General features: G+C 47.1%; 2 protein-coding genes across 2 annotated transcripts in view; one reads left to right on the top strand and one right to left on the bottom strand.

Annotated features, from left to right (window-relative positions):
• Positions 1–13,340, bottom strand: part of LOC121276250 (myosin-7B-like) — a 212,810-nt gene that overhangs the window by 2,819 nt on the left and 196,651 nt on the right. Inside the window, exons 36-39 of the mRNA XM_041184454.1 lie at positions 13,209–13,334; positions 11,765–11,935; positions 4,487–4,591; positions 2,075–2,170 (exon numbers count right to left, since the gene is read on the bottom strand). Coding sequence (XP_041040388.1) covers positions 2,075–2,170; positions 4,487–4,591; positions 11,765–11,935; positions 13,209–13,334 — 498 coding nt within the window. The remainder of the gene's footprint in view (positions 1–2,074; positions 2,171–4,486; positions 4,592–11,764; positions 11,936–13,208; positions 13,335–13,340) is intronic.
• The window catches only part of recql4 (RecQ helicase-like 4), a 97,267-nt gene that overhangs the window by 71,136 nt on the left and 12,791 nt on the right, over positions 1–13,340 (top strand). The gene's annotated exons all lie outside the window — the stretch shown is intronic.

Here is a 13,340-nt window from a genome sequence, read left to right as displayed (position 1 = left end):
CTATACTTCACAGTCTACAGCACACACATGCTTTGTGCTTACTGAATATATATATATATATATATCCAGCCGATGCTTGCTGGAGGGCTGGGTTACTGGATTCACTGACTGTGAGCGCACTGATATTTGCTAAAGCGGCTTTTCTCTACATTAACTGATTCAGGATCTATTCTAGGAGTGTTTGACATTGCTTTAGTACCCCTCACTTTTTGATAATCACCCCCCCGCGACAGGTAACTCACAACAGAGATTCCTTGCCCGGTCAACCTGGATGTGATGGTGGACCAGCTTTTTAACATCATCTCCACCCAACTCCGACATACATTACTCGCCGCCTGGGTAAACCCTTGAGTAACAGCAGAGTAACAGTCACTCGCTGCCTGATAACCCCTTGACTATTGGTGTGAAGGCCACTCCACGCCTGGTAAGCACTGGCCCCCAGTAAAGGTTACTCACTGGCCGGTACCCCCTCGAGTAACAGAGTAAAGGTAACTCACTGCCCAAGAGCTTTTTTTTTATTTATTTATGGGATGTGGGCTTCATTGGCTAAGCCAGTGTTTTTGCCCATCCCTAATTGCCCTTGAGAAGGTGGTGGTGAGCTGCCTTCTTGAACTGCTGCAGTCCATGTGATGTAGGTATACCCACCGTGCTGTTAGGGAGGGAGTTCCAGGATTTTGATCCAGTGACAATGAAGGAACGCTGATATATTTCCAAGTCAGGATGGTGAGTGACTTGGAGGGGAACTTGCAGGTGGTAGTGTTCCTATGTGTCTATTGCCTATGTCCTTCTAGATGGTAGTGATTGTGGGTTTGGAAGGTGCTGCCTAAAGAGGCTCGGTGAGTTCCTGCAGTGCATCTTGTAGATGGTACACACTGCTGCTACTGTGCATCGGTGGTGGAGGGAGTGAATATTTGTGGATGTGGTGCCATTCAAGCGAGCTGCTTTGCCCTTGATGTCAAGCTCTTGAGTGATGTTGGAACTGTACTCATCCAGGCAAGTGGAAAGAATTCCATCACTCTCCTGACTTGTGCCTTGTAGATGGTGGACAGGCTTTGGGGAGTCAGGAGGGGAGTTACTCACCACAGGGTTCCTAGCTCTGACCTCTTGTAGCCAAAGTATTTTTACACTCACTGCCCAGTACCACCTTGAGTGAGGGAGTAAAGATTACTCACTGCCCACTAACCCCTCAAGTGTCAAAATAAAGATTACTCACTGCCCAGTAACCCCTCGAGTGTCAGAATAAAGATTACTCACTGCCCAGTAACCCCTCAATTGTCAGAATAAAGATTACTCACTACCCAGTAACCCCTTGAGTGTCAGAATAAAGATTACTCACTGCCCAGTAACCCCTCGAGTGTCAGAATAAAGATTACTCACTGTCCAGTAACCCCTCGAGTGTCAGAATAAAGATTACTCACTGCCCAGTAACCCCTCGAGTGTCAAAATAAAGATTACTCACTGCCCATTAACCCCTCAAGTGTCAGAATAAAGATTACTCACTGCCCAGTAACCCCTCGAGTGTCAGAATAAAGATTACTCACTGCCCAGTAACCCCTCGAGTGTCAAAATAAAGATTACTCACTGCCCACTAACCCATCGAGTGTCAGAATAAAAATTACTCACTGCCCAGTAACCCCTCGAGTGTCAGAATAAAGATTACTCACTGCCCAGTAACCCCTCAAGTGTCAGAATAAAGATTACTCACTGCCCAGTAACCCCTCAAGTGTCAGAATAAAGATTATTCACTGCCCACTAACCCCTCGAGTGTCAGAATAAAGATTACTCACTACCCAGTAACCCCTCGAGTGTCAGAATAAAGATTGCTCACTGCCCAGTAACCCCTCGAGTGCCAGAATAAAGATTACTCACTGCCCAGTAACCCCTCGAGTGTCAGAATGCAGATTACTCACTGCCCAGTGACCCCTCGATGGTCAGAATAAAGATTACTCACTGCCCAGTAACCCCTCGAGTGTCAGAATAAAGATTACTCACTGCCCAGTAACCCCTCGAGTGTCAGAATAAAGATTACTCACGGCCAGGTAACCCCTCGAGTGTCAGAATAAAGATTACTCACTGCCCGCTCAGTTTCCTGTTTGTAATTTTTCATCTTCAGCTGCATTTGGTCAACGGTTTCCTGCAACCTTTTCAAATTTTTTTGATCTTCTTCAGACTGTTGAAAAATATGATTAAATGATTTTTGTGAAAGATCTAAATTTCTTGGAAGAATAACCCCTGATCTTAATTGTCTTTTGCTGTGAAAAGACACGGTACTTTGAGAGACTCCTTCTGCCCAGTCAATGCACTCTGTGCAACCACACCTTCACAAACAATCACACTGTCTGTCACGATGCTGAAGGAACTGGCACCGTTCTTTTTAGACATCCCTTGTTATTGAATTTTCTGCACGTATGACAAAAGTAAACCCGCAGACCACAAGAAGAGACTGGCAAATACGTAAAAGGGATTAAAAATCTTATAGACATCTTAATGGTAAAAAGTTGGTAAAAGATGAAATAAGACCAATTAGGGATCAGGAAACGGATTTGCACATGGAGCCCAGGCCTTGTTGAGGTGTTAAACGAGTACTTTGTATCTGTCTTTACCAAGGACGAAGATGCTGCCAATGTCATGGTGAAGGAGGAGGTAGTTGAGACACTGGATGGGTTAAAAATTGATAAAGAGGAGGTATTATAAAGGCTGTCTGTACTTAAAGTTGATAAGTCATCAGGACAAAATGGATACATTTGAAGATGAAGAAGTTTCCCTCGTACTTTCTCCTCTAGTGATACAGAGAAGTAACAGTGGAAATTGCGGAGGTACTGGCCATAATCTTCCAGTCCTCCTTAGATACAGGGGTGGTGTCAGAGAACTGAGAATTTCAAATATTACACCCTTGTTCAGTACAGGGTGTAAAGATGGCCAGTCAGTTAAACCTCAGTGGTGGGAAAACTTTCACAAATGATTTTCCGTTACCTCTTCAAAAAACTCCGGCAAGTCAGTTAAACATGATTTCCCCATTAGAAACCCATGCTGGCTCTTCCTTATTAACCCATACTTTTCCATGTGATTACTAATTCTATCCAGAATAATTGTTTCTAGAATCTTGCCCACTACTGAAGTTAAACTGACTGGTCTGTAATTGCTGGGCTTATCCTTACAACCTTTTTTGAACAATGTCTGCAATTTTCCAGTCCTCTGGGACAAACCCTGAGTCTAGGGAAGACTGAAAGATTATGGCCAGTGCCTCTGCAATGTCTACTCTCACTTCCTTCAATATCCTTGGAGGCATCTCATCCGGTCCCAGTGTCTTGTCAACTTTAAGTACAACAGTCTATTCAACACTTCCTCCTCATCAATTTTGAACCCTTCTAGGGACAGAGTTTCCTTGTCTGTCACCATGGCCTGGGTAGCATCTATGGTCTTATTATGAGTAATTTTTTTAAAATTTACTCTCTTTGGGATGTGGGTGTCACTGGTAAGGCCAGTATTTATTGCACATCCCTAATTGTCCTTGAACTGAGTGCCTTGCTGGGCCATTGCAGAGGGCAGCTAAGAGTCAACCACATTGCTGTGGGACTGGAGTCCAGACATTTGACATTAGTGAACCAGATGGGTTTTACCACAATCAATGTTGGTTTTGACTGTTTTATGAGCTTTTAATCCCCGATTTTATTAATTGAATTTAAATTCCACCAGCTGCCATGGTGGGATATGAACCCATGTCCCCAGAGCATTACCCTGGGCTGCCGTAGTACTAGTCCAGTGACATTACCACTACACCACCCCCATCCCCTCAACTACCCTCTGAAATGGTCCATCAAGCCATTCAGTTGTTTTAGAGAAGGTGCTTCACCAACACCTTCTTGTGGACAATTAGGGATGGGCAATAAATTCTGGCCTTACCAATGATGCTGACATCCAGCGAGTGAACGAATAAAATATTTTACGTTCGACAGTGACCTGGAGTCACATTTAAATACCGTTCTCCAATTGTAGAAATCCATTGCTAACCATAACCTGGGTACAAATAGAGAGGCAGCTGGGGCCTGCAAAGCTGGGGAGAGGGAGAGAATGGGGCTTGCAGATGGGGAGGGGGAGGGGGAGGAGGTGGGTGAGGGGGGAAGGGGATAGGGGGTTGCAGCCTGCAGGGAGGGGGAGGAGGAGGGAGAGGGGAGAGGGGAGGGGAGAGGAGGGAAGAAGTGGGGGGTGTTGCAGCCTGCAGGGAGGGGTTGGGGCCTGCAGAGAGGGGGAGGAGGGGAGAGAGAGAAGGAAGGGGTGGGGAGGAGGAGGAGGGAGACGGGGGGAAGGGGAGGGGATGGGGCTGCAGGGAAGGGAAGGGAGGAAGGGGAAGGGATGGGGCCATAGGGAGGTGAAGGGGGATAGGGCAGATAGGGAGAGAGGCCTGTAGAGGGGCATTGGTGAGGCTTGTGGAATTAGCTGCACCATTGGACAGATGGATTGCCACGATGAAGATACAGCCAGTTACCTGGAAGTTGAGTTCTTTAACACAACGTTCCTGCTTTCTTATTCCTCTCTGTAATTCAGCATTTTTCTTCTTCTCATTGGAAACGTCCTCCTCCAACCCTTGAATCTGCAGTTTGAAAAATAATTCCCACATTTTTTTAAAAGGCAAATCACTCACTCAAACAGACAATTTAATAACAAATAGAAACCCCACACTTCGCAGCTGCGCAGCGGGAGGTTTTCCAAGTGTGGATGTGTGGAAGTCGCCAGAGGGGTTTTGGCTGACCAGCGGGGGTGGAGAGGGAATGCACCATGTTTGTATTTAATATAATGAGGCTGCGGCTGTGCGCGGGTCAGTTTACTTGTGCCGGGTTTGTGTCTGGCACTAACAGTGCCAACTTTGCCGTATGTCACCTAGTAGAGGATGCGCTGTTCTACAGAAACTCGCTGGTGCAGTGAGTGCCCTGTTGCATGTAAAATCTGTGGGGAGTAAGCACCGTTTTCTATAGACAGTGCTCGGTGAGGATCTGTTTGCCCTGTGTGCCACACAATGAGAACACAAGAACATAACAATAGGAGCAGGAGTAGGCCATTCAGCCCCTCAGACCTGCTCCATTATTCAGTTTAGATCATGGCTGATCTGATCATGGCCTCAACTTTGGCTAGTGCCACAATTGGGAGAGCTGTCACACAGACTAGACGAGCAACAGCCTGACAGAGTCATACTCACGGAATCATACATTACAGATAATGTCCCAGACACCACCATCACCTTCACCATCCCTGGGTATGTCCTATCCCACTGGCAGGACAGACCCAGCAGAGGTAGCGGCACAGAGATATACCATGGGGAGGGAGTTGCCCTGGGAGTCCTCAACATTGACTCCGGACCCTATAAAGTCTCATAGCATCAGGTCAAACACGAGCAAGGAAACCTCCAGCTGATTACCACGTATCGCCACTACCCCCCCTACCCTGTTGCTTCAGCTGATGAATCAGTGCTCCTCCATGTTAAACACCACTTGAAGGAAGCATTGAGGGTGGCAAGGGTGCAGAATGCACTCTGGGTAGGGACTTCAATGTCCATCACCAAGAGTGGCTGACCGAGCTGGCCGAGTCCTAAAGGACATGGCTGCTAGACTGGGTCTCCAGCAGGTGGCGAGGAAACCAACAAGAGAGAAAAACGTACTTGACCTCAACCTCACCAACCTGCCTGCCGCAGATGCATCTGGACATGGCACAGAATCACGGAATTTTAACGGCACAGAAGGAGGCCATTCGGCCCATTGTATCTGCACCAGCTTGCCAAATGAGCATTATGACTCAGTGCCATTGCCCTGCCTTTTCCCCATACCCCTGCACATTGTTTCTATTCAAATAATCATCTAGTGCCCTCTTGAATGCCTCGGTTAAACCTGCCTCCACCAGACTTCCAGGCAGCACATTCCAGACCCAAACCACTCGTCCTGTGGAAAAGTTTTTTCTCACATCACATTTGCTTCTTTTGCAAATTACTTTAAATCTGTGCTCTTTCGTTTTTGATCCATTAATGAATGGGAACAGCTTCTCCCTATCGACTCTGTCCAGCCCCCTCATGATTTTGAACATCTCTATCAAATCTCCTCTCAGCCAGCTTCTCTCCAAGGAGAACAGTCCCAACCTCTACAATCTGTCCTCATAGCTGAAGTTTCTCATCTCTGGAACCATTCTTGTAAATCTTTTCCGCACTCTCTCCAACACATCCTTCCTATAATGCGGTGCCCAGAACTGTACACAATACTCTAGCTGAGGTTTAATGAGTGTTTATATAAATTCTGCATAACCTCTCTGCTTTTGCACTCTATGCCCCTATTAATAAAGCCCAAGATACTCTATGCTTTATTAACTGCTCTCTCCACCTGTACTACCACCTTCAATTATCTATACACATATACATCCAGGTCTTTCTGCTCCTGAGCCCCCTTCAAAATTTCACCCCTTATATTGTCTGTCCATGTTCTTCCTAGCAACATGATTCACAGTATCAGTAGGAGTCCTAGTGGAGATGAAGACCCGTCTTCACATTGAGGATACGCTCCATCGTATTGTGTGGCTGTGCTAAATGGGATAGATTTCAAACAGATCCAGCAACTCAAGACTGGGCATCTATGAGGTGCTGTGGACCATCAGCAGCAGCAGAATTGTACTTGAACACAATCTGTAACCTCATGGCCCGGCACATCCCCCACTCTACCATTACCGGGGGAACAACCCTGATTCATTGAAGAGTGCAGGAGGGCATGCCTAAAAATGAGGTGTCAATCTATTGAAGCTATAACACAGGACAACTTGCTTGCCAAGCAGCATAAGCAGCAAGTGAAAGACAGGGCTAAGCGATCCCACAACAAACGGATCAGATCTGTTAGAGTCATCTCTCTCAAGACGGAATTTTTCTTTTACAAAATGGAAGGACCTGGCACAATGTGGTCATCTCTGGATGCTCACCTGGGATTTTTTTTTTAAAAGGTCACTTTGTTCACTTTGGAAATGTCAACAAGCAGGCCTCTTCCAAGAAGTAGTTCCAAGAACTACCTTTCTGGTAGTTGAGGAAGATCTAGTTGTTTGTTTTGAACTGCAATCACTTTAATTAACGGGGGGAAAAAATTGAAAAGGAAGGCTGGTGACTTGCTGGAAATCACACGGGGGAGTGGAAAAAAAATTTAGGTTGTGAACCTGCTTGTCTTGAAGGCCGTCTTGTTGGGGAACAAGCTGAGGAGAGAAGGCTACCTTAATTGGCTCCCTCTCTCTGTCTTGTCTAAAATTGTGTGGGGCTGTCAGCCTGTAGCCAGAGGACCCTCATCTGAGTGTAACTAGTCTGTATTTGGACCTGAGACCAGTAGTGAGAACTTCCAGACATCCACCGGGACCAGCAGCCCCGCTTCACACGAGAGAACCCCAGGTTGACAGCGTCGAGACCCTGCAGACTTTATCCTTTACTTTATAACCTTTATGGCCCACCCTCCAAAGCCCATCTCTGCAGAGAGATCCTATCTGTTTGTCCTTTGCTTGTCTGTGCATGTGTCTGTGTCTGTGTGTGTGTGCTGGGGGAATTCTTCAGGAAGCGATAGATAGTTATACTTCCCGATTACAATTATGTATTAACCAGTACTTGCAACTTGTTAAAAGGAGTTTTGCTTTAAAAATAAATTAATCGTTCCGAGTTTTTTTTTGAAAGAAGCCTGGTCAGGGTCTCTTTTCTTCTGGGTGCTAGAGGTATAGGTAAACAATTGGCCATTTCGGTGAGAAAATTAAACATTTAATCAATGGGACAGCCTATGGAGTAGCCAGGTTTGATAATTTGTGCATTCCTCCTATCTTGATCATAACACATCTAAGCTCTGCAGTTCTGCCACATCCAGTTGTGAATGGTGGTGGACAATTAAACAACTCACTGGAGGAGGAGTCTCCACAAATATTCCCATCCTCAGTGATGGAGGAGCCCAGCACATCAGTGCAAAAAGATAAGGCTCAAGCATTTGCCACAATCTTCAGCCAGAATGATGGATGATCCATCTTGGCCCCCTCCTTCAGAGGTCCCCAGCATCACAGATGTCAGTCTTCAGCTGATTCGATTCCCTCCACGTGATATCAAGAAACAGCTGAAGGCACTGGATAGTGCAAAGGCTATGGGCCCTGACAATATTCCAGCAACAGTACAGAAGATAAAAGCAAAAAACTGAGGATGCTGGAAATTCAAAACAAAAATAAAAATAAAAATACCTGGAAAAACTCAGCAGGTCTGGCAGCATGTGCGGAGAGGGACACAGTTAAGCTGGTTTAATGGGGGGGGGGGGGGGGGGGGGGGGGGGGGATGTGGGACAAGTAGAGCTGGATAGGTGGAGATAACCAAAAGATGTCATAGACAAAAGGACAAAGAGGTGTTGAAGGTGGTGATATTAGCTAAGGAATGTACTAGTTAAGGGTAGAAAGCAGGACGAGCAAGGTACAGATAGCCCTAGTGGGGGTGGGGTAGGGTGAAGGGAAGGGATCGAAATAGGCTAAAAGGTAGAGATAAAACAATGGATGGAAATACATTTAAAAATAATGGAAATAGGTGGGAAAAGAAAAATCTATATAAATTATTGGGAAAAAAAGGGGGAGATTGGAAAGGGGGTGGGGATGGAGGAGAGAGTTCATGATCTAAAGTTGTTGAACTCAATATTCAGTCCGGAAGGCTATAAAGTGCCTAGTCGGAAGATGTGCTGTTCCTCCAGTTTGCGTTGAGCTTTACTGGAACAATGCAGCAGGCCAAGGACGGACACGTGGGCATGAGAGCAGGGTGGAGTGTTGAAATAGCAAGCGACAGGGAGTTCTGGGTAATGTTTGCAGACAGACCGAAGGTGTTCTGCAAAGCGGTCACCCAGTCTGCGTTTGGTCTATCCAATGTAGAGAAAACTGCATTGGGAGCAACGAATGCAGTAGACTAAACTGAGGTAAGTGCAAGTGAAATGCTGCTTCACTTGAAAGGAGTGTTTGGGCCCTTGGACGGTGAGGAGAGGGGAAGTAAAGGGGCAGGTGTTGCACCTTCTGCAGTTGCATGGGAAGGTGCTGTGGGAGGAGGTTGAGGTGTAGGGGGTGATGGAGGAGTGGACCAGGGTGTCCCGGACAGAATGATCCCTGTGGAATGCCACCGGGGGGGTGAAGGGAAGGTGTGTTTGGAGTTGGCGTAAATGGCAGAGGATGATCCTTTGAATGCGGAGGCTGGTGGGGTGATAAGTGAGGACATGGGGGACCTTATCATGTTTCTGGGAAGGAGGAGAAGGCATGAGGGCGGATGCGCGGTAGATGGGCCGGACACGGTTGAGGGCCCTGTCAACGACCGTGGGTGGAAAACCTCGGTTAAGGAAGAAGGAGGACATGTCAGAGGAACTGTTTGTGAAAGTGGCATCATCAGGACAGAGGCGAAGGAACTGAGAGAATGGGATGGAGTCCTTACAGGAAGCGGGGTGTGAGGAGCTCTAGTCGAGGTAGCTGTGGGAGTCGATAGGCTTGTAATGGATATTGGTGGACAGTCTATCACCAGAAATTGAGACAGAGAGACAGAGGAAGGGAAGGGAGGTGTCAGAGATAGACCATGTGAAAATGATGGAGGGATGGATATTGGAAGTAAAATTAATAAGTTTTTCCAGGTCCAGACGAGAGCATGAAGCAGCACCGAAGCAATCATCGATGCACTGAAGAAAGAGTTGAGGGAGTACTGAAGACTTGTGCTCCAGAACTTGCCGCACCCCTAGCCAAGCTGTTCCAGTACAGCTACAATACTGGCATCTACCTGGCTGTGTGGAAAATTGTCTAAGTATGTCATGTACACTAAAAGCAGGACAAATCCAACTTGGCCAATTATTGCCCCATCAGTCTACTTTCGATCATCAATAAAATAATGGAAGGGGTCATCAACAGTGCTATCAAGTGGCTCTTGCTCAGTAATAACCTGCTCACTAATGCCCAGTTTGGGTTCCACCTGGGCCACTCAGCTCCTGACCTCATAACAGCCTTGGTTAAACATGGACAAAAGAGCTGAACTCCCGAGGTGAGGTGAGAGTGACTGCCCTTGACATCAAGGCAGCATTTGACCGAGTGTGGCATCAAGGAGCACTTGTAAAACTGGAGTCAGTGGGAATCGGGGGAAAGCTGTCTGCTGGTTGGAATCATACCTAGAATAAAGGAAGATGGTTGTGACTGTTGGAGGTCAATCATCTCAGTTCCAGAACATCACTGCAGGGCATCCTTGGTATAGTTTCCTAGTGCCAACCACCTTCAGCTGCTTCATCAATGACCTTACTTCCATCATAAGGTCAGAAGTGGGGATGTTCATTGATGATTGCACAATGTTCAGCACCATTCACAACTCCTCAGATACTGAAGTAGTCCAAGTCCAAATACAGCAAGACCTGGCCAAATCCAGGCTTGGGCTGATAACTGGCAAGTAACATTCACGCCACACAAGTGTCAGGCAATGACCATCCCCAACAAGACAGAATCTAACCACCGCCCCTTGATGTTCAATGGTACTAGCATCACTGAATCCCCCACTATCAACACCCTGGGAGTTACCTGAACTGGACTAGCCATATAAATACTGCGACTACAAGAGCAGGTCAGAGGCTGGGAATCCTGCGGCGAGTAACCCACCTGCTGACTCCCCAAAGCCTGTCCACCATCTACAAGGCACAAGTCGGGAGTGCCTGGATGAGTGCAGCTCCAACAACACTCAAGAAGCTCGACGCCGTCCAGGACAAAGAAGCCCACTTGATTGGCACCCCATCCACAAACATTCATTCCCTCCACCATTGACGCACAGTGGCAGCAGTATGTACCATCTACAAGATGCACTGCAGAAACTCACCAAGGCTCCTTAGGCAGCAACTTCCAAACCCATGACCATGATCATCTAGAAGGACAAGGGCAGCAGACACATGGGAACATCACCACCTGGAAATTCCCCTCCAAGTCACTCACCATCCTGACTTGGAAATATATCACCGTTGCTTCACTGTCGCTGGGTCAAAATCCTGTAACTCCCTCCCTAACAGCACTGTGGATGTACCTACACCACATGGACTGCAGCGGTTCAAGAAGGCAGCTCACCACCACCTTCTCAGGGGCAATTAGGGATGGGCAATAAATGCTGGCCCAGCCAGCGAAGCCCACATCCCGTGAATGAATAAAAAAACCCACTTTCCTGCCTGTCCCTATAAACCTTGACTCCATTGTCTATCAAAGATCTGTCTAAGTCAGACTTGAATATATTCTATGACCCAGCCTCCACTGCTCTCTGGGGTAGAGAATTCCAAAGATTAACGACCCTCTGTAAGAAAAAAACTCCTCCTCAATATAAGCCCACAAGAGAATCACCCTCTCAGCATCTATGTTGTCATATGTTCCAAAAAGATTACCTCTCATTGTTCTCAGTTGCAATGAGTATCAACCCAACCTGTTCAACCTTTCCTCATAAGACAAACCCCTTCATCCCAGGAATCAGCCTAGAGAACCTGCTCTGAACTGCTTCCAATATAAATATGTCTCTCCTTAAGTAAGGAGACCCGAATCTTACAGACGACTCGAGGCCCAGTCTCACCAATGTTCCGTATAGTTGTAGCAAGGTTTCCCTACTTTTATGCTCCATGCCCCTTGCAATATTCCCCATTTTCCTTTCTAATTACTTTCTGCACTGGCATTCTAACCCATTGTGATTTAGTTATGAGAGCCTGGCTTCCATGGACACTGTACATTGTTAGTTATTCAGTTCTGGGCTTCTCACCCGTGTCTCCATCTTTTGTAGCTGCTTCTTGCTGCTCTTCAGTGCTCCCACCGCAGCCTCTTCCAGGCGTTCCTGCAAATCTTTGGCCATCAGCTCCAGGTTCTTTTTGGCGTGTTCCAGACACGAGTTGACTTCTTGCTCTTTGTTCAGCTTCTCAGTCAGTGCCGTAACCTGAGCAACGAGAAAAACCATGCATTCAGCACTCTGTGGACTGGCCATCTTACTCACAGAGAATGTTGCCTGAGGAGCGGGGGGGGGGGGTGGTGGGGCAGGTGGGGGGGTCGGGGTGGGAGGTGGTGGGGGAGGGGTGTGGGTTGTGGCGGTGTGACGGGCTGGGGCATGATGTTTTCGGAGGTGTCCACGAAGTAATTATTACTGCTCAAACTATTCCACTTGGCACTAACATTATTTGACGTGTGTAGTAAACTCTCAGCACAAAAGAGAGAAGGGGACGGTTTTTTGCCCACTCTAGAACACTCCTGTGGGCCTTCAGAGCTCAACAGTCCTACAACTTCAGCGAGAACAAATACTGAACAGTGGCTTTTACAACTGAAATCTTCTAATTTATTATTTAGTTCATTCATTGGATGGTATCACTGGCAAGGTCAGCATTTGTTACCCACCCCTAATTGTCCTTGAGAAGGTGGTGGTGAGCTGCCATCTTGAGCCACTACAGTCCATCTATTACAGGTGCACCCACAGTACTGCTAGGAAGGGAGTTCCAGGATTTTGATCCAGCAACAGAGAAGGAACAATATGGTCCCAAGTCAGGATGGTGAGTGGCTTGGAGGGGAAGTTTCAGAAGGGCACGCATCTGCTGCCCTCTTCCTTTTAGGCAGGAGAGGTCACAGGTTTGGAAGGTGCTATTGAAGGAGCCTTGGTGAGTTGCTGCAGTGCATCTTGTAGATGGTACACACTGAGGCTCCTGTGTATTGGTGATGGAGGGAGTGAATGAGGTGGATGAGGTGCCAGTCATCTTTGTCCTGGGTGGTGTCAAGCTTCTTGCGTGTTGTGGGACCTGCACTCATCCAGGCAAGTGGAGAGTATTCCATCACTCTCCTGACTCGTGCCTTGTAGATGGTGGACAGGCTTTGGGGGAGGTGGGTTACTCTCTGCAGAATTCCCAGCCTCTGACCTGCTCTTGTAGCCATAGTATTTATATGGCTAGTCCAGTTCAGTTTCTGGTTAATGGTGACCCCCAGGATGTTGTTAGTGGGGGATTCAATGATGGTAATGCCATTGAATGTCAGGGGTGATGGTTGGATTCTCTCTTGTTGGAGATGGTCACTGCCTGACACTCGTGTGGCGTGAATGTTACTTGTCACTTGTCAGCCCAATTTTATTTGGAGTTATGTTCAGACTGGGCACTGGAGTTGTGGAATAGGGAATGTTGTACAGGATTAGGGAGTGTGGGAACGTAATAAGAAAGGAATGTTGTAGTTACCTCAGTCCTGGCTTTCCTGCAATTTTCTGCTTCAGCCCTGAATTCCTGCGCCAATTTCTCAACTTGTCGATTCAGTTGTTCAATGTCATATTCGTACTTTTTCTTCTGGTTTAGAAGGTTCACGTTCTGGAT

This window comes from Carcharodon carcharias, chromosome 3 (genome assembly GCF_017639515.1).
Source record: "Carcharodon carcharias isolate sCarCar2 chromosome 3, sCarCar2.pri, whole genome shotgun sequence".
Lineage (NCBI taxonomy): Eukaryota > Metazoa > Chordata > Chondrichthyes > Lamniformes > Lamnidae > Carcharodon > Carcharodon carcharias.
The sequence above is the reverse complement of the archived record's forward strand: the minus strand, read 5'-3'. Positions and strand labels throughout refer to the sequence as shown.